The sequence below is a fragment of the Trichechus manatus genome, unplaced genomic scaffold (assembly GCF_000243295.1).
Source record: "Trichechus manatus latirostris isolate Lorelei unplaced genomic scaffold, TriManLat1.0 scaffold00047, whole genome shotgun sequence".
Taxonomy (NCBI): domain Eukaryota; kingdom Metazoa; phylum Chordata; class Mammalia; order Sirenia; family Trichechidae; genus Trichechus; species Trichechus manatus.
Window position 1 is genome coordinate 1951325 of NW_004443983.1, and position 22326 is coordinate 1973650.

General features: G+C 35.8%; 1 protein-coding gene across 8 annotated transcripts in view; it reads right to left on the reverse strand.

The window, feature by feature from the left end:
* Nucleotides 1-22326, reverse strand: part of DMXL1 (Dmx like 1) — a 157383-nt gene that overhangs the window by 89411 nt on the left and 45646 nt on the right. For all 8 annotated transcript variants that reach the window (XR_002824217.1, XR_002824218.1, XM_023731941.1 and 5 more), the window contains 11 exons: nt 21916-21982; nt 20119-20297; nt 15750-15939; nt 14551-14719; nt 13325-13537; nt 7170-7414; nt 6377-7061; nt 6150-6271; nt 3094-3183; nt 2700-2802; nt 494-613 (listed from right to left, as the gene is read on the reverse strand). Coding sequence is in view for 6 of the 8 variants with exons in the window: in XM_023731941.1 (XP_023587709.1) it covers nt 494-613; nt 2700-2802; nt 3094-3183; nt 6150-6271; nt 6377-7061; nt 7170-7414; nt 13325-13537; nt 14551-14719; nt 15750-15939; nt 20119-20297; nt 21916-21982 (2183 nt within the window). In the remaining 2 variants the exon portion in view is untranslated. The remainder of the gene's footprint in view (nt 1-493; nt 614-2699; nt 2803-3093; nt 3184-6149; nt 6272-6376; nt 7062-7169; nt 7415-13324; nt 13538-14550; nt 14720-15749; nt 15940-20118; nt 20298-21915; nt 21983-22326) is intronic.

Below are 22326 nucleotides of genomic sequence, written 5' to 3' on the forward strand. Positions count from 1 at the left end.
TGTTTAATGAGAAACTATTTTGTTCCGTAAACCTTCAACTAAAGTGAGAATAGCAGCATAACAGGAAGAACATAATCAATGTCACTGAACTGTGCATGTAGAAATTTTTGAAACATTGTACCTTTGGCTATGTATATTTTCACCAAAAAAAAAAAAAGTTCGAGAAGGGAGAGGGTTGACATATCCTGGGGTTGTTAACCAATGTCATAAAACAATTTGTGTACTGACTGTTTAACAAGAAATTATTTGTTTTGTAAACCTTCACCTGAAGTACAATTAAAAAAAAAAAATGCAATTCCCAAAAAAATAAAAAAATAAGAAGTAAACACATTAATAGTCTTTATAGCAAGAAAACCATATCCAGTTTGCTCTCTGAATTAAGAGAAGAAATTACAATTATCACCATTCAACAAGATGCCTTCAATGTCTGAACTGTCTAAATATGTATACTTTATTACTTTATGCCAAGTTATACTTACAAAAAAAGACTCACCCAAAGAGACAGGAATGGACTTTAAATGTAAATTCCACATGTGTAACAATGACCGGTTGTCCTGAGTGCACTCTATTACAATTAGGTAGAATTTTTCAGAAAATCTATTAGGTGAGCTGCCTGTTGGTATTAATGGCATTTTTCACTATTAACACAGATAAATGAGACAACTTACTTAATAGAGCAAATTAAAATAACTGAATTTAGAAAAAGAAACAGTTCAAAACTTTTACTTGTGGTTCCAAATACAAAGTGGTATTATACAAAGCAGCAAATAGAAAATGGATCGGTATTAACATAAAAATGTATCAATCACATGTATGCTATTAATTAATTTCTTTTTTGAATAGGCTTAAAAAGTCACATATGATTTTATACTTTGCTCCATATTCTGTACATTCTAATCACATAATTAATATCACATAATCAATATCAACGTATTATCCAGGAGAATTTTGCTTAACCCAAACTGCAACATTTAAACAGCACACGAGTTCCTCAAAATAAATAAATAGATATATCTATCTAAAATCAGTGGTTATTATCTAAAAAAAATCAACTTGCTTTATGATAGATTTTAATCCAAATTTTATTATAAGCCATGCTTAATTATATGCAAAATTATGTAAACAAAAATTATCTAAATCATAGAACATGTAAAAAATCAGACAGCAATTATTATTAGGGCTCAACGGTTTTATCCTTTCAAATGTGAACAGGAAAAAGCATTTCAAAGGAACACTAGGAAAATAAATATTTTAAATCATATGGTGTTAAGAGACAAAATGAAAAAGTAACTTTGGTAATGTGCTCTGGGTTAGTTAGACATTTAGATTATAAGAATTAAAGAGAAAGAAAAGGATCAGGGCTTACAGCAGAAGAAAAAGAGCAACAAAAGTCAATCCTTTTTCTGATAATTTCACTAACAGGAAATAATGCCCCCGTAATGAAAATATCTATAATACATTTTTTCTCTTCTTGACTCTAGAGCAAAAGAGGAGGAAACGTAACTTCTTTGGTATTTTTTGAGAAACTCTAATAATGAAGTAAAAGTTAGTAAGAATTCCCTGAGTATTTTAAGAAAAAACAGGAAAAAACAGTCCTAAAGAGAAAAAAATAAGTTAGAAACTGAAAAATTCTAAAAGAGAAAATGCTAAGATAAATGAAAATGATAGCAAAACTCAATCTTAACTATAGGAAAGTAATTTCTTTAAAAGGTTTTAATTTAAAGAGACTTGGATAATTAACAATATTAACACTTTTATCAATATTTTAATATAAAAAGGAAACATAAAGAACATTTTTGTATATATAAATAATCCTTTATCCTTTCACCTTTATTCCTTATCTTTAGCATTCTTCCCTCATTGTGTTCAGAGGTTATGAGACATATCAAAAAAGTAAATTTGCACAGTTTACAAATTCTCAGGGAAAATTCTCAAGTGAAAGCAATGGTAAGAAATCAGACATTCACCATAAAAGCACAGGACTCTAGGGAATACTTCTTAAAGGAGAAGAAAATGGAAAAGGTGGAAGAAAAAAACAATACACAAGAAAGTAAGAAAAAAGTCTGGAACAAAAGGAGAATGTCAGTATTAATATTACTTGAGGATTGATAACTGACTTTTTAAGTAGCAGGCATATACTACATGGCTGCTTTATAAGTTTCTGGAAAACCATTTTTGAGTTTGGTTTGACTCTAATTGAAAATGATGACCAGGAGATTTTAGCTTTATTTTCCTCAGCTTTCCTTTTTGCAAAGTAACAGTTAATACTGGATGCAGGAGTTTAATAAAAATTTTCAACTGTTTTATTATTATAAAAGTATTAATTAAGGTACTTGATCTTTAAATCAAACACCTAGTATCTTAAGAGTTTTAAGCTACTGCCTGAAATCATAGGTTTCTAAAAGGTCAGATGTCTATTATCCAAACTGATTTATATAGCACCCCATCCATGCAATGAACATTCAATACATTAATGATAAAACATTTCTATTATGTTTTTAGAAAAAGATAATTGACAATCTCCCTCAACTTTTTCATGTTTATTTTCTGGTTAAGACAAAAAGATACTAATAATATCACATACACAGAACAATTTTAACTTCAAATAGACAATGTGAAATATCATATCAATTCATCTTTATTAACTGCCTAACATACTCTACATACTCTCTCTCATTAAATAAAAACTGCTTCTTTACCTGCATCAGATACAGTGCTATCCTTTCCCAAACTTTTCTTCTCAATACTATTCAAGATGAAATCTTCTTGAAAAACATGAAGCAGCTGTGTTTTTCTGCCATGCTGAATGGAAACAAATACCACCATAAGTTGACATATATGCTCTTTACTTAATGCTATGGAGTTTTTGGGTGGTACAATTAGCTAAAGCACTTGGCTACTAACTGAAAGGTAGGCAGTATGAGTCCACTTAAGAGTTGCCTGGGAAGAAAGTCCTGGCGATCTATTTCTGAAAAACCAACTATTGAAAACCCCATGAACCACAGATCTACTCCGACACACGTGGGGTTGCCATGAGTCGGAATCTACTCAATGGCAACAGGGGAAAAAAGGAGTCAGAAAAATAATACTTACAAGTTTGGTAATGGGATCTAATGCAATAATACATCCTGGCCTGGCTGTCGATTGTTGACTTACGATGTTAAATACTTCACCAACGTATTTCTGTTTTTTTTTTAAAAAAAAAAAAAAAAAGATATCATGTTTACTAAATGAATTAAAAAACAATAACAACAAGAGATTTCAATCATAATAGATAATTAAGTTCACATGAAACTAAGTAAGTTCACAAATCCCTTTCAACTATAAATGTTCTAGGACTTTACGTTACTAAAAATTGTTGTTGTCTGTCGTTGAGTTACCAAATTAAAATAACAGAATTTGAAAAATTCCTAGGAATTACATAGGAATAAATAAGAGTGAAAGCTCAGTCAGCGAAGAGACAAAAAAAAAAAAAGAAAAAGATCAATGCTTGGTAATTGCTGGGGGAAAAAAGAAGTATTTTATACCTATAGATGTGAAGGACTGATTTTAACACTCCAGGAAAAGTTCTAAGAATCAGTGCTTTTTAAAAATTAAGCTAAAAGTTGGAGGGACGAACCTAAAGAAACAAGGTGAAATACTGTTTACACACGCTGATTTCTTGAACCACTAATGACTGCTCTAGTCCAGGTCACAAATGATCTCGACACTGTCAAAAACCGTGGTCATTCTCAAGCCTCAGCATCGTACTTCATCCATCAGGAGCATTTGATTCTGGTTATCACTCCCTCATCCTTTAAATATTTTCTTCACTTGGCTCCCATTATACCACACTTATCTCACTTCTATGGAGCCCTGGTGGCACACTGGTTAAGAGACTGGCTGCTAACCAAAAGGCTGGCAGTTCAAATCCACCAGTTACTCCTTGGAAACCCTATGGGGCAGTTCTACTCTGTCCTGTAGGGTTGCTATTGAGTCGGAATCAACTCAATGGCAATGGGTTTGTTTGTTTGTTTTTAATCCCACTTTTAACAATGGAATGCCACAGGGTTCAATCCTTCCCTTCCCTCAGTGATTGCATCCAGTCCCAGAGCTTTAAATCTATATGCTGACAATTAATAATTTTATATGTTCAGGCTGGACCTCTCTCCAATCTCCAGAGACTAGCCTACTGGGTCTCTTGTATGTCAAACAGGCATCTCAAAATTAACATGTCTTGAATCCTCCTGTCCCTTAAAACCTGCTCCTACAGTCTTCCTCATCTCAGTTCACGGCAACTCTATTCTTCCTATTGCTCAGTCACAAACCTTGGGAGTTATCCTCTTTTTTATACACACACACACACACACACACACACACACACACACACAGAGTCTCTCTCTATATATACATATATCCAGTCCAATATGACCATTCAGTAGTACCAAAACACATCCAGAATTTGACCAATGCTTACCATTCTCTATTGCTACCATTCTAGTCCAAGCCCTTTGCATCTCTCTCCTGGATTACTGTTTAACAGCTTCCTAAATTGGTCTCTCTGGTTCCACTTCTACTTCTCATATCTAATCTACACACAGCAACCAGAGTGATTCTTTTAAAACCTATGTCAGATCATACCACTCAATCATTTTCTTCAATGGTTTCCATGTTAATTCAGAGAAAAAGCCAAAGTCACCACAATGGCCTATGAAGTCTTACATGACCTAGCCAGGCTACCCTCTAACCTCATTCCCAACTAATACTCTCCACCTCACTTACTCTACTCCAGCCACAAAGACCCCCTTGCTGTTCTTTTATATACCAAACATGCTCCGACCTCAAGGTTTTTGCACTGGGTGTTCCTCTACCTGAAATACTGTTCCTCTAAATATTCACAAAGGAGCCCTGGTGGTGCAATGGTTAAGCGCATGGCTGCTAACCAAAAGGTTGGCAGTTCAAACTCACCAGTGGCTCCAGGAGAACAAAGATCGGACAACCTACTCTCATGAAGATTACAGCCTAGGAAACCCTGTGGGGCAAACTTACTCTGTCCTGTATGGTTGCTATGAGTTGGACTGACTCAATGGCATGTGACAACAACAAATATCCACATAGCTAGCTCGCTCTCTTATCTCCTTCAGGTTTTTATTCAAATGTTATCTGATTTGTGAGGTTTTCCCTGACCACTCCCTTACTTGGCACTTCCTACCTCCTTTGCAACACTGTTTCTCTCCACAGTATTTAATTAATATATTTCTACCTTCCCCTCATCCTCCTTAACTAGAATTATGCTCTATAATAATGAATTTTTGTCTATTTTGTTCACATCTAAATTCCCAGTGCCTAAAACAATGCCTGATACAAAGAAGGCCCTCAATAAACACAGGTGCTTCTGAAAAACTTTGCATCCTGTAAAATCACACAGTTAAAAAAATATCTCCTGAAAAAAAACAGCATTGGGGCAGACCACTGAAACCTATACAGTTTTGTAACTACAGCATTAACAAAAACATTAATTGGTAGCTGGAAAGATGGCTTGAACTTCCTAAGTAGGCAGCTCAGTATGGCTAAAGGCTGCCTCAGAATATTAAAAAACACAAAAATCAAAAGAGTAGAAATGCTAGCTTGCTGGAGGTGCTGAGACAATGCAGATGGTGGACTGCTATTAGTTGGGCACAGGAGAAAGTGTAGCCTGTCATAAGGCAAAAGGTTCGCAATGGTGTTGAAAAGACTCTTGCCCATATTGCAACCAAACTAAGGGCTCTTTCTTTTCTTGGTTAAGATTAAAATTCCACTGCTGTTATTCCAGCTCCAATGCCTAGAAAAAACAATGCATACGAACCAACATAACTTTTGCATTATACTGCTATTAGTACCTATTTATCTACAAACTAAGAGGTGTTAACAGAAACACATGCTGTAGGAAAACAGACTCTACTTATTGAATGAAAGAAATGTTTTCTTTATAAAAGAGCTACAAGAGTAAACAGAATTACTAGAAGGGTACAATACAAATGTGAAAAAATTAATAAATGAAACAAATACAAAGAAATAACATATTGATTACAAATTATATGTCACAATTCTAGAACATGTCCAATAATTACAGATTCAATACCTAAATAATAATACTATATATTAAAGAGTTTTTAAAATAATTTACTTACAGAAATTTCAGGGTTAGAAAGCTCATATAAAAGTTTCTTGGCATCAATAACTGCTTCATATAATCTCAGATATTGTCCATCACTTGCTACAAAGCATGCACTAGGAGAGTTGCAATATGCACCTAAAAAGCATTTACAAACATTTAAAATTTAACAGGTTAGGGATAATGTAAAAAAACCAAAACTAAACGAAATTAAATTTCTTAAATAAAAAACATAATTCTTACCTAGACAGTAACTGGGTATAAGAGTGGGCAGCCATGCCACATTGGAAAAGGCAGAAACATGAAGAGAATTGATCCGGGCAAGCTCAGAAACACCTCCAGAAAAAGACAATGGCCCAACTGGATCGACCCTCCAAAGAATAAGCTCACTATAAACTGCATTAGGATCCTGAAATACCACGTCAATGGTGCTTTGATTCTGTTGTCCCAAAGAACATTCTTCAGTACTGACACCATCGTAAGGTTGCTTTTGGTTATCAACATCTGGTGTCCTTAATGCATTATGGTGTGATGTCGTCAGCAGTAACGGTAATACTGAGTGGCAAGCTAAATCATTAAGGTGAAAGCGATGACCACAATATCTGGATTTGTGAGAAATACTGAGAACTGTTGAAAAAGCAGATTCCTCGGCAAAACTGACCAGCCACTGATTGAGAGAACCATCGGCGTGCTTTGAAATCATCATGACGTTCGGGGTGAAAATACTTAATTTTAAACTATTAGTTGATTTACTGTGACTAGAAGAGATAAGCATTGATGTGGAATGTGTGAGACTCGAAGGCTTTTGTTTGCCTTGCTGAATAGCCAAGTCAACATTCTTAGTACAAGCATACATCACTATGCTTTTACAAAGAGAGTTCGCATCACCTGTGGGAAAAGCTACAGGAATTCTGGAAACAAAGGACACCTAGAATTAAGAAAGCAAGTATTAGAATATATGAAATAATGTAAAGTAGTATCATGAAACAGTACATGCACTTACCAAGTAGTTCTCCAGAGATTATTATAATAGTACCTGCACTTGACGAAACATACCAGGCTGGTATTCATCCAGCCAATCCACATGCCAAACCAGCAAAGAACCATCCATGGGATGAATACTGAACAGCATGTCTGCATTTTTACTCCATTCAGACAGAAGTACTTCAATCTGATGATCAATGGCAGCTGATGGCAAACTTGAGTTTGGGACCATTTTATCACTGCCCAGTTCCTTCTTTCCATGATTTATTTTCAAATCATCAACACCATCATCCGTTTCTATAAGAAAAAGGGTTATGAACCAAGTAAATACAATCAAGCTATTACCGTGCATTAAGAAATATCTTTAAAAATGCATTTGAGATTTTAAAAAAAAAAAAAACTAAGAATTTTCATATTAAGAAGACATGTGCTCCCTTTTAAAAATAACTTTGCTCCAGGAATATAAGGCCATTCAGAGTTGACTCAGTAAGTCAGAAGAAGGCTTATAGGACTGAGTCAGTGGATTGTTAGTAGAGGACTAACATACGGCTGGAAGAATAGGTAAACTGGTTTCTTAACCACGTCCCACGATTCACCACTCAGCTAAACTTCAGTTAAGACACAGTACTTTTCTGGACTTCAGTTATGCTCATGGCAAAATGAAAGAGTTGGAATTGGGCTTACAAATCCAGGACTGAATTTTTAAAATATATTTTTAGAATGTTAATTTGTACTTTTCTTCATAATACCGCATTTATCCAAATCCAAGTCAGCTATACAAGTTATCCTCTAGGTATATGCACTTATAACTGAAATGACATCTCAAAGAAACAATTTTAAATAAACACAATTACAGTGCTCATTTCCAGATTTCTCAACACATACGTAATTAAAAATAAATTTGTAGATCAAGACGTTAATGAAAGTAATTATTTATATTTTGACCTTTTAAAAAAAAAAAATCTCAGCCAGTATCTTCAGTTAGGAATAATCAGCCTTTCTTAAAAAGAGATGCTCAAAAAATGTTTTGACTATTTACAAGATAAATAAAAAGCATAAATCAAACCAAAGAGTCTACAAGAAAACTTCTAGAGCTAATGGAAGAATTTAGCAAAGCTGCAGGTACAAGGTCAACAAACAAAAATCAGATGAGTTTCTAATACACTAGCAATGAGAAATCTGAAAGGGAAATTAAGGAAACAATTCCATTTACAATAGCATCTAAGAGAATAAAATACCTAGGAATAAATCTAACCACAGACGTGAAAGACTTATTCAATGAAAACTATAAAACACTGCTGAAAGAGATTAAAGAAGACTTAAATAAATGGAAAGACGTTCCATGTTCATGGATTGGAAGATTAAATATTATTAAGCTGTCAATACTACCCAAAGCGATATACAGATTCACCGGAATCCTGATCAAAATTCAACAGCTTTCTTTACAGAAATAGAAAAACCAATCCTCAACTTTATATGGAATGGCAAGACGCCCAGAACAGCTAAAGCAATGCTGAAAGAGGACAACAAGGTAGGAGTACTCACACTTCCTGATTTTAAAACATACTATACAGGTAACAGTAATCAAAACAGCCTGGTAGTGGTTTAACAATAGACACACAGAACAATGGAACTGAATTGAGAGTCCAGAAACAAACTCATACATGTACGGTCAATTGATTTTGACAAGGGTGCTAAGTCCATTCGAAGGGGAAAAACAAGTCTCTTCAATAAATGATACTAGGAAAATTGGATTTCTATATGTAGAAATACAAAACAGGATCCATGCCTCACACTGCACACAAAAACAAATTCAAAATGGATTAAGGACCTAAACGTGCAAACTGAAACCATAAATTTCTTAGGAGAACAAGTAGAGGCAACACTGTCAGTCCTAGCTTTGAACAATGGATTATCTAATGTAATAACAAAAGCACAAACCGTAAAAGACAAAATAAATAAATGGGACCTCATAAAAATTAAAAACTTTACCAAAAAAGTGAAAAGACAAGCTACTGACTGGGAGAATACTTTCAGAAACCATGTATCTGACAAGAATCTAATGACCAAAATATATATAAAACCAACAACAACAAAAAGACAAATAACCCAATAATAAAATGGGCAAAAGACTCAAATAGACATTTCACCAAATAGGACATTCAAATGGCCAAACACACGAAAAGATGCTCAGGTCACTAGTCATCAGAGAGATGCAAATCAAAACCATAATGAGATACCATTTCACTCACACTAGGATGGCTAAGATTAAAAAAAAAACCAAAGAACAGAAAATAACAAACGTTGGCAAAGATGTGGGGAAATGATAACACTTATCCATTGTCGGTGGAAATGCAAAATGGCATAGCTGTTGTGGAAAACAGTATGGCAATTCCTCAAAAGACTAAAAATAGAACTAGTATATGACTGAGCAATTCCACTCCTAGGTAAATACCCAAAAGACTTGAAAGCGGAGATTCAAAAAGAGAATTGTACACCATTGTTTACTGCAGCATTACTCACAACAGCCAAAAGACGGAAGCAACCTAAATGCTCATCAACAGATGAACGGGTACAAAATATGGTACATACGTACAGTGGAATACTATTCAGCCAGGAGGAGAAATGAAGTCTTGATACATGCTACAGTATGGATGAAGCTTGAAGACATTATGCTGAGCAAAATAAGCCAATTACAAAAGGACAAATACAGTATGACTTCACTTACATAAAAACACAAGAAAAGGCAAATGTATAGAGACCAAAGCTCATTAGTGATTAAGAGGCATGGAAGGGAGGGGAAAAGGAGGGTTAATGGTGATGGGAAAATAGCACTGATTAAGGTTAGGGTTGCACAGCCAATTATTGCAATTGCTGTCAATAAGCTGAACATCTGTAAAAAGTTGAACTGGCAAAAGTTGTGTGATAGATATATTTACGACAATGACAAAAAAAACAAACAGTAGCTGTTGAGGCTGCTTATGTACTACTAAACACCACAAGGGATTTGGCTCCTTGGTTTGGAGGTTTAGGATCATGGTTTCATGAGCCACCCCAGTTAATTGGCCTAATAACATGTTTAGTGCTTCTGTTCTATCTCCTAGTTTGTTGCATAGTGCCTGGAGTCTTAAAAGTTTGCAAGCAGCCATGCAAGGCACAACAATTGGTCTCTATTCATCTGGAGAACCAGAGGAAAAAGAATCAGGAATAGCAGGAGGAAACGGAATGTGTGGCTAATTGCCTCCATGAACAACTGCCTCCTTTACCATGAGACCAGAAGAACCGGATGGTGCCCAGCTGCCATTACTGAACATTTTGATCAAAGATTCCATAGCAGAATCCTGATTAAAAGGGGGAAATATGCAGAATATAATTTCATATTCTCATGGAATCTAAACTTTCTTGAGCCGAGCCATGGAGGGTGTATGAACCCCTGAAACTACTGCCCTGAGATAACCTTTAAACCTTAAACCAAAAATATCCCCTGAAGTCATCTTTAAACTGAACAATAGTTTAGCTTAACTAATAAGAAGGTTCTGTCTTGAGCATTACACCTACTCCTCACTTATCAACCACCTGACTATCCAAATCTACTATCTGACTATTTTGTGCATTAAAGAGGAGCCAAGGCAAGGGGGAGAGGAGGAGAAGAAAGGTGAGGTTTGTGAGAGGGAGCAAGTTCGCATGGGCTGCCAACAGTTCCTATTACTGGGGTTGGGCAGAAAAGCTGGGTTGTGTCCATGGCAAGCATGCGGCGAGCAAGCAACACATGCATGAGGTGGGGACAGCTGGGCCGGGAGGAGGTGGTGGGAGCCAGGGCTGCAGGAGTCAGGCGGTGGGTTCAGAAGTCTCTTCTTCCAAAGAAGCCTCTCTGCCACCTCCACAGCCTCCGTCAGGCCTAGGTGACCAGGCCTGACCTGTTGGCAGGCCCAGGACCTGCCTGTCACTGAGGCCTGTCTCCGGGGCTGGCAGAGCTTGAAGGTGGAGAGGAGAGGTGGGGGTCCATGCAGAGGCCTGAAGCACAGCCAGGTGATGGTGGGCCTTGTTGCTCTAGAGGTGGCAGGCTACCCTCAACCACTCCCAACCACTGCAGGCTCCGTAGTGGTGGAGAAGACGTGGTGGGGAAGGGGGGTCTGCCACACCATGAGCATCCTGAGACGTGCCATGAGTGCCCAACAGGCAGTGAGTGACTGGGGGGGACTCTGGCGCCAAAGATGGGACACTGCCCCGACTCTAGCATAATGCCAATTGCTGTATAATGACTTGGTCTTTGGAATCTAACCATGTTGATGAGTAAGGAGTGTGTGTGTGCTCTTTTAAGTACTATCTATATGGTATCAAACTGACAATAGCAACCTGAAAGGTTAGGAACCTTAGGGGGCAGTGAGTTCATGTTAACAAAGGTGAGAATGGTTGCACAAGTGTGTAATCAATGTCACTAAATTGTACATGTAGAAACTGTTGAATTGGGTATGGTTTGCTGTATATATTCTCAACAACAAAATACGTAAAATTACAAAAAAAAAACACCGTAAGACATACAAATCAATAAGAAGAAACTCCACAGAAAATGAGGCAATGGATATGAAAAGGCAAGCCACAGAAGACTAAAATATAAAAGATACTCAATCTTTTTAATTTGTGACAAGAAAATGCAAAGTAAAACAAGACATCATTTTTTCCAAATCAACTGGGAATAAGTAATATACTAAAAAGATAAAGTGTTGGCAAAGGTATGGAAAGAGGATATTTACTCAGAGGAAGTATAAACAGATAAAATATTTCTGGAGGATAATTTGACAGAAGTTATTGCAATTTAACATGTTTATATTCCTGGCAATTCCACATCTAGGAATCTATCTTACAGAAAAATTCACACAAAGATGAAAAGATGTTTCATTGTCCCATTATTAGTATAGTGAAAAGCAATTTAAATGTCTATCAATAGAAGAATTTAACAAAATTAAAGTTTTCTCTTAACATGGAATACTCAGCAGCTATTAAAAATAATGAGATGCAGAAGTGTCCATTATTGAATTTAAAAAGCAAATTGTAGAACACTGTGTATAGCAGAATTCTATTTTTCTTTAAAAATAAACATAATGCTTTTTTTTTTTTTTAAAGCTGTCTGTATACATATATTCATATAAGCACAGAAAAGAATGAATCTGGAAGGACACTCATCAAACTTAGTATGGAAACTTCATAACCACCTGTACTATTTGATTTTGGTTTTCTAATGAGCACAAACAATCTTGTCATTAAAAACAAACAACAACAAAAGGAAACTTCTTAAAACAAAAACATTTATGAACCACGGACTGTAGCAAAGTCATGCTCCCATTCCTTAGTGTATCCAGTCAGGGACAACATGGGCCCTATGACTAGTTCTTGCCAATGCAATGTGAGTGGAAGTGATATGTGCCAATTCTTAGTCAAGGCAGTTGAGAAAGAGCTATACCATCTCACCTCTACTCTCTCTCTCTACCTAGCCACAGGCTGAATGCAAGGGCAATGCTTCACAAACTTTAATGTGCATACAAATCACCTGGGGATTTTGTTAATTTGCAGATTCTGGCTTAGTAAATCTGGGTGGTATCTCTGATTTTACATTTTTAACAAACGTCTTGGTAGTCCACAGATGGTCCACCACACAGCAAGGCTGACAGATTGACAAGAATGAAGAAGCCTGAGGCCCTGAATCACCCTGAGGAAGAAACGAACCTGGAACAGGAATACACCCACTTCTCACTTATTGACATTGTTAGGTTCCAAAGATCAGGTCGTTCGTTACATGAAAATCGGTGTTATGTGAAAATGGAGGATGACTACATCATTACATAATTGCCAAATCACATCATTACATTAACTGCCAAACCACTGAGAATCATGGCCCAGCCAAACTGACACATAACTTTAACCATCACAGCCAGTGTAAACTCTCGCCTCACACCTCAGTGTTCATTACTTCCAACTGTATGTTGTTAATGCACAAAATAGATGGATAGATTTTTTACTACTGTCATAAATGTGTAATGTTGGATAATGAGCCTGTCGATAAGTGAGGAGTAGGCGTACCTACACGGGATTATTAAATGAACTAGGTCATTTGGAGTTATTTCTGACAATAGCTAGTGTTACCCTAATATAAAAACCATTAATATTTTAAACAAAAATTTAAGTTTTTCATCCTCTGTAAAGCTTTACCTTCATCAGATTTTACATCAGCCTGATTACAGTCTTCTACACTGGCCTCAGAAGACGGCTGTTCAAAACTTTTTCTCAGTTGCTGTAAAAAGACTTCCATGGACAAAGTAAGATGTAACTCTTTATTGTTCAGCCAGTGTACCACAAAAGGTCCACTCTTCTCTTCATCTTCATTGAGACTTAGTGATGTAATAGAAGGAAGAAGTGGAATGTCTATAAAGAAAAATGAAGTTATAAAATAAAAATTTCTATCATTCTAGCATACAAAACATCCAGATCTCATTTTTTAATACTGACTGTTATAAGCCTCTGAAATACATTTTAATGTTAAAATAAGACTCTCAACATAAATATAGTATTGTCTGCCACTATTATTGATAACAGATTTCAATGGCAAATTTAACTATTATAAGGGAGATAAAATTATATATTCTAGATTATATAATCCAATTTCTTTAACCAAACAGATGTTTTCTCTAATATTAACAATATTCTCATGAAAAAACATGTCTGTAATTTTTCAGATATACTAATAGAAAAATCTTAATTTACACACAAAGTTTAGTAGCAGCGTATTTTAACCTTGAACTACAATGAAAAGTGTCATCATCATGATGTCAAAGGAACTAGCAATATATGTATTTCAGTATCAACAACTTTTTTTTTAACTTAATAGACAAACATATTAACTTCTTTAATGACTTTGTCCATGTAACTCCAAGATGGAGACCAGAAAAAAAACACAAAAACCAACCTGTTGCTGAGTCAATTCCAACTCATAGTAACCCTATAAGGACAGAGTAGAACTGCCTCATAGGGTTTCCAAGGAGCAGCTGGCGCATTCGAACTACCAACCATTTGGTTAGCAGCCATAGCTCTTAACCACTACACCACCAGGGTCCCATTATTTTGACACTATACAATAATTATGAAATAGCAATTCTGTAGTGTTAACCTCTATTATATTAACTTTTAGCTCAAATCTCAACTTTTGAATGGATACTCAATATCTCAATGACTTATTAAGATCTTAAAACACAAACCAAATCACAGACTTAGAAAGCAAACAAAGTCTTTCTGTGTAACCAGTGAGGTGGGTGCAATGAAAAGTTAAGTTTAAAAAGTCACTCCCAGTTTCTTACTTATTCAAAAACTAAAAGTGTAACTTACTTGATATAAAATCCATCTACTGAATTCCAAAAACTATCTTAAACATGCTTTATTACCTGTGGCCGGGTTGATGCTGGCAGCAATATGAAAGTGGCAAAGTGCATTGGCATGCAGTGGAGTGTTCCTGTGAACGTGATGTGGATCCTGCTGATGTGGCAGGTATCCGGTATGCGCTACCAGTGCAAGTGATCTCCTCCGACCTCTACGAAAATGTCTCAGATTTACCTGGGTGAACAAAAAACAAAGTAAAACTACTGTCTACAATGTAATAAGTCATATATGTGTAGATTACGTAATGACTGTTAAATGTCATATATATCCTAAAACAAATGATCTTATAAATATGTAAAAATATCTTTCAGATGTTTTGTACAGCAAATTTGAAACCTAAAAAATAAGGTCAGAACTTAAAACTGCTTAGCCCTTCTCTTAACCTTCACATAATACTTTGCAATTGAATTTCATTTGGTTTATTTTCTTATAATAAATTTCCTGAACTTAAAAGCAAAAATAAAAAGGTTTGCAACAGTATGTCTGTGGAAATGATGTCTCCATGTATACCATTTTCATTGTACCCACAGGTTACTTCCCCTAACCATGATGCATTGAACAATATCACCATCATACACTAGAATGGTATTTCATAATTTACAAAGCATTTTCACAGAGAGTAAGGTAGGCAGTGCAAGTATTGTTATTCTCAGCCTTCTTATGAGAAAATAGTTTATACAGAACCCAAGGTCACCAGGCTAATATGAGGCAGCGCTATAAGTAGAACAAAAGTCTTCAGATTCCTAGTCAAGGATTTCTTTCAGCTATTATTACACAAAACCATTCTATCAGTTGCCGAATACCACACAACATATATTTAATTCTATTCTGAGCCAACAGAATACTATCCAAATTTGAAAAATAAATACTTGGTCCATAATCATACAAAGCATTCAAAGATAAATTTTTAGATCACTTGCTGTTTTCAATATCAATAAAATAACAATAAAAGAAATCTGTATTACTATTCTATCTTCAGCTGGCTTCATAATTATAGGTAGTTTTGCATCTTAGATAAAACCTCTAAGTATGAATTTCTGAAACAAAAAAACTGAAAAATTCCTGAAAACTGTTTTCCTGGCATATTTATTCTTCACAATTATCCACATGACCTTGAATATTAATTAGCATGATTATTATGAAAAAGGCCATGTACAAAAGGTTTTAAAACTTACAGAAAATAACATGTAACAAAAACACTCACTTCTAAAGCACTCTGAACTCGTTCTTTACTGGAAGCATTTCTCTTGAAGTTATTTGTTAAACTAACTGGTTCAGTCCAATGGTTGCAGTCACCTCCATATAGCAAACAATCATTTGGTAAAAATGTCTCTACCCAAAGACGACATACATTATCTTTGCAGCAAGTCAACAGTACATTACACACAGAAGCCCTAAAGAATAAAAAGATTTTAGGGGAAAAAATATAAATTTGACACAGTAACAGACATTTTCCAATTCTACAGTGTTTCTATAATTTTTTAAATGCACACAAAGTACCAAAAAAGAAAATGTCAACATACAAATACTGAAGGTATTAGTCAGATCCACTGCAACTGAATGGATGTTTGATTTCATCACAGCACGTTTCTGCCAATCTATTTCTTTTCTATCTAGAATTTAGTAGTTCTTGTTTCAATAACCCAAGCTTCTTCTTATATCCAAAGAAGAAAGACTGAAATCAAGCCATAACCCCTCATATAATAAGAGAAAAACTACATCTTCTAATAAAAATTTCTAATTTATATTCCTGTTGCCGTCAAGTTGATTCTGACTCATGGAGACCCTACAGGACAGAGTAACATGGAATTTCCAGGGCTGTAATCTTTATGGAAGCAAACCGTCACATCTTTCTCCCATAGAGCTGCTCGTGTCTTCAAACCACGAACCTTTCAGTTAGAAGCCAAGCTCTTAACCACTGCACCACCTGGATGGTTATTATTTGAATTATTTCATAATGCTTCATTTTTACTTCCTGTAAAGGCATGTGTACACTGGTCACTAAAAAACTATATTAACTATTCAATCCACCTGTCGAACATATGTTCAAAGCAGTAAAGTGCAAGAATAGAAAACACACTATAAAATAGAAGAGAAAACACACTATAAAACAAGCACTAACCACCTCCCTCTTTAGTCATCCCTAACTTTCAATGAATTACCTTTTTATCACCTCCATAAATAAAAGCAAAATCAATTACTACTATATTAATTAACCCCATCAACATGAAGAGTTCAAAGGCTGAAACCCTATCAACAAAGACTGCCTTCACAATTGGGTAACTCAGAAAGTCTAGAAAGAAAGAAAGGAAAAAGAAGTCACAGTATCCTTCAAAGTTATCTGATTAAAAAAGAGTAATAAGGTAAAAAAAAGAAAAATAAATAGAAATATTCTACAGTAGCCAGTTAGATAAACATACCTACCTGATTATAAAAGAACAAGTAGCAGAGGGGAAACATGTTTTGTCTTGGTTGCTCTCCCCTTTAGTCTCGCTTCTCCTCTCTCTCTCACTTCCCTCCTTCCCCTCTCTTCCCCTTTCTCAGTCCACTCACCTGACTTTTTCCCCCTTTCCACCCCCTCTCTGGGCTTTCTTCCCTCAGCCCCCACCACCATTCTCTGCCTCTCTAGGCCACTCTGCCTCACTCCTTCCTCCTTCTGTCCCCTGATCTCTCCCTCCCTAGCACCCCTCCATCTTCTTTCGTCCTCAAATCTCTTGCTTCTCTCTCCTTCCCCATCTTAACAACCCACCTCCTCCTCAAACAGAGCAGTGTACATTTTCCTCTAACCTCCTATTCTCTTCTCTACCTTTAGCCTCCTCCTTCCTTTCCCCACCTCTGCTTCTCCCACTCTACCTCTACTTCCACTCTTCCTCTTCACCACTGTCTCTATTTTCCTTCCTCCTTTGCTACCTCTTCCCCCCATCTCTCCCTCTTTTCTCCCTCTCTTTTCTCCTCTCCTTCTCTTTCTATCCTCCTCTCATCCTCTCCTAGCATCCCTTCTTCTCTTACTCTCTCTAGTACATTCACATATACACAGACAGTAATAATGATATTAAATAAAAGGCGAGTAAGCAAATAGAAACAGAAAGAAAATATATCAAAGGGTAAAAGAATATGGAAAGTTCGAGGTTCATAGTGTCAATTAGTAAATGACAGAATGGAAAGGCTTATAAAGGAACTACAGAAAGCAGGAGACTAAAGGGATGCGTAACAGCAATCAGAAAAGGAATAAGAATTGAGGCAAGGGCAACAAAGCAAGCAATAAAGATGCATAACTCAGAAGCATGAAGAAGGCCTCGACTCTGGAGTAACAGTAGCCCCAGTTGACTCTCCTTAGGACCCCAGGCCTTACACATAGTCAATGGAAACAGCTGGCATGAAGTAAATACCCTGATCTGTTTGAGGCATTTCTCTGGCAATACCTTCCCTTTTCTCCTTTTTTCACTAGAGGTATCTTACTCTCCTTTCAGTGACACATCATATTCAGGTATAGCCAAAAAATATATAACCTTATATAAGGCAAGCATGTCTTATCTTTATGCAACAGTAGGCTAAGGTATTTTTAAAGTAAGATGATCCAGAACCTACTTTTGGAGGTTCTTTGAAAGAAATCACCAAATCTCCAAAACCCATCCTGCATTCATCAATTTGGTTAAAAAAAAAAAAAAAGAACTCATTGCAAAAACTTCTCCATTCTTCTCTCTCAATCCAATAGTCCCAGAGCACACAGTACTAGCGATTTGATTGAAAATCTTAATTTTTATGTGAAAAACAAAGCACATGTTTTGCCCAGTAAAGACGACATATCGGAAAGAGCAATGGTCTTTGATGGGATCTCTCTCATTCTCATGAGAAAGGACTGGCCTTTCCACTATATACCTGGCAGGCAGTTGGTAAACAACAAACAACAACAAAAGTATAAAAGCTCAGGGAGACTGACCAGTTCTTAAATGACTGACAGGGATCTGAAAGTAAAATTCTGGAGCCCTCTCAAAGATGCCATAACTAACTGATAGAAAAGTCTAGTTTCATACATCACAGTTCCCTACGCTGCAGAATTTAATTAAGATAAAATGTGCATGGATAGGGGCAAAAAAAAACCAAACTGGTATGCCTTATTGCTCTTATCATGCATCCGTAATGGCCTAGTTTTAGGCATCTGCTTCTGCCTTCACTCACTCTGCCAAGACGGAGTGAACTAGTAGGTCAGAAGTAGACGTGACTACTCTCTCTCAAAAGACACGATGCTTCATGAGCCTCTTTTTTAATATTCTGGTGACTAGAGCATCTGAGAATGCAAACACTTGGATATATTGATAGAAACCAGACTCTGAAATGATGTAATCCTCAGATATTTCTAAAGGCCTCACAGTTTGCCAATAAATTACTTCTGTCTTTATTAAAACAAACAAAAAACGGCTCACAGTTAGTGATGGCAGCTATTTTTATTGGGGTCATTCATAACTTTTAAAAAGAGAGTTAACATATTCCAAAAGTTCATTCTATTCTAAACACAGACACACAAACACGCAGACACAGGCAATGGTCTCAGAAATATCAGAGCAATAGTTCTTCAAGTGCAGCTGGAGTGAGGGTGTTTTCACTCACTACATGGATTGTCTATACCACTCTCTTAGCCCAAAGACTCGGACACATTCTCCTAAGAACATTACTTTTCCTAGAGTACGTCCTACTCTTGTGCTTTGTTGGAGTGGAGGCGGGGATAGAAAGAACAGTAACTACTACATCAGAAAATAACTAAAAAAATCTAGGTATTCTCTGCTGGCTCAGAAAAACGAAAGTAAGGTCAGCAAATAATCCAGGTACACTACCACAGATCCACCTAGAATGTCTCAGGTGAGAAAATTCATAAAACACTGAAACGATAAAAGAAAAATTGTATTGCTCACATGGTGTGGTCAAACTGAAAATGGCCATATGAAACAAAAAAAATTTCTGCCTATACTTAAGTGTGTGATAGGTCTCTATAACTTATTTAAATAAAGGCAGAAATTTAGTGCGATATCAAGTCTTTCAAGGAATACAGGAAAGAATGAAAGTACTAAAGTGTGGATATGTGTTTATGTGGGTGTATGCGTGTTAAACTAACACCTAGTTCAGGGCATGATAATGTGCGGTGTTAACCCATTCTCTTCTCCTCAAAGATGTTGGGTGCAGTCAAATAAATGTTTTAGGCTTTGTGTTATATCTTATCAATGAAGTTGTTTTTAAAAAAAAAAAAAGGAATCAACAGGAGACACACACTAGAAGGCACACGATGAGGGAGTGAAACGTGAAAAAGTCCGTTCAAACAGCAATCTGGAGAGTGATAAAAGAATTGGACACAAAACATAAAGAAGAATAAGATGCACAATTCCATCGCTTAAAGACATTGGATAGGGAGGTAAATTAGCTTAAATTCATCTTACATGGCTTTCATCTTAAGAGTTTATCATAGCTGACCTGCCGGTCAGGGGGCTATCTTATATTACTCAAATTTTCATAGGCTCAGAAGCTATAGTTCTCTGAATGAGAAAAGCAGTCAGAATCACAACAATGACTAATCCACTAACCTTGGCATATATTTGCTCGTCTTACGCCAGGAAAATCCATTTACAGATCGAGGATGGGCCAGATATACAAATGAAAAGTCAATTTCCCCTTGGGACTGTTTTTCTGAACTTCTATCTGGAGAAGTAACAGCTGTCCGCCAGTTTTCTACATTATACCACACCTTTAAAAGACAGTCATCCTAAGGAGAAAAAAAAGAAAACAACAGAAAAAAACATAAATCAAATTCAGATCAGAATCAAATTATAGGTTAAGTCAAATAGCAAATTTAAGATTTTTCTCTCCAATTGCATAAATTTAGGGATGGGAGGGGGGTTGGGCATGGGGTAATGGACAAGAAAAATCTAACTCCAATACTTTTTTATCGGCATTCCTTAATGGTCCTTTGAGAACTGAAGTGTTAATGTGTGTATTTTGCAAGGGTTGGTTAAAAAAAAAAAAAAAAAAAGAAAAAGCTTCCTAGTCACTATACATGACAAGAAGTGAAGTCATTCAAGAAAGACTCTCAAAAGATGAAATTAGGGTTCATTTTCCCATTTAGCCAAATGTAAGAAGGTAATACCACTAGCAGACTTACAAAATTGCAAACCCATATAGGACAGAGTAGAACTGCCCCACAGGGCTTCTAAGGCTGGAATCTTTACAGAAGCAGACTGCTACATCTTTCTCCCGAGGAGTGGCTGGTGGGTCCAAATCGCTGACCTTTCGCTTAACAGCTGAGTTGCTAATTGTTAAAAAAAAAAAAAAGGGGGGGGGGTGGAGGGTGCTTTTTATGAGTTATCATATGAGTTACCAAATAAAATATTGAAGATTATGATAACTAGTTAGTAACTGAGAAGCTCTGGTGGTGTAATGGTTAAGCATTCAGCTGCTGAGAATCTGCATTTCTAACAAATTACCAGGGATGCTAATGCTGCTGGTTAGGGGTCAATTCTGAGAACCACTACTAGTATAAACTAGAGCAGTGGTTCTCAAAATTTATTATAAGTAAGAATCACCTGGGGGATCTTGTTAAACCGAAGATTCTGATTCAGTATATCCGGGGTGGAAATGCCATTCTCAGCAGGGGTTCGAACTGGAATGAACCAGTTCGAAGCCCTGGATGAAACTTCTCTCCTAAAAAAACCTCACTGATATTTTAGTGTATCTCAGCTCTTAGTTTGCAGAAGGCTTTGAGCCATGAGAACGATAATTTCAAGCTGTTACTGGTTCATGAACTACTCTGTTAACCAATGATTAAAAAATTAATTTTAAAGAAATAGATTGTCCTGAAAACAGGTAATAAAGTGTGCACACTAAAGAAAATGGCTATAAATGTCCTTCTAGAAAGCCTATAAAGTCTTATATTTTAAACACAGCCTAAGGAACCACAACTGGCAGCTAAAAGACAATTAATATAAACAATAGCTATAGTTTATTGGTTGTTTATTACTTGTAAATCACTGTGCCAGTCACTTTATATGTATTGTCTAATTTAATTCTATGATTAATGACCTGTGGAAGTAGGTGATTTTATCCTCATTTTAAACATAAGAAAACCATGGCTCAAAGAGATTAAATAACTTGCCCAAGATTACAAATGGCAGGATTTATACCCAGTTCTGCCCCTAAGTCTATGCTAGCTCAATTATACCAGATTGCCTTTTAACATCATAATATTTAGCTAATTTTGCTATTTAATGTTTTTAATAGAAAATAATATTTTCACTAATATAAGGGAATGAAGTCAGTTTAATGTTTTTGAAATTTCAATGTAAACCATAAACATACTATTTGATAACAGCATTTTCATAATTTACCTTCCCAGCAGTGGCAAAAAATTCTCCATCTGGTGAAAATTTCATTAAATGTACTTGGGAAGCAGTTCTGTAAATTAAACAGATAAAGAATAATTTTAAAAGAAAATTAAATGAAAATGCAATATTTCTTCTCTAAATTATACTTCAGCAGTTTGTTTCAAATAAAACATTTTTTGGTAACACAAGTTTCACACTCACTTTTAAGTACACATCATCAATGAATAAATTAAGATAAATTTTAAACATAAAAATGTCCATACTTAAAAATCCATACAGGGAATGACATGTCAAAATCTTTAAGGCCTGTTACAAAACAGTCATAGCTCTTGTTCCCTTAGAATCTTAGAAACAGAGAAAGGATTATTGTTTTACTGTGGATATCTAATTTCCAAGAGTTCTGGATTCCTATAT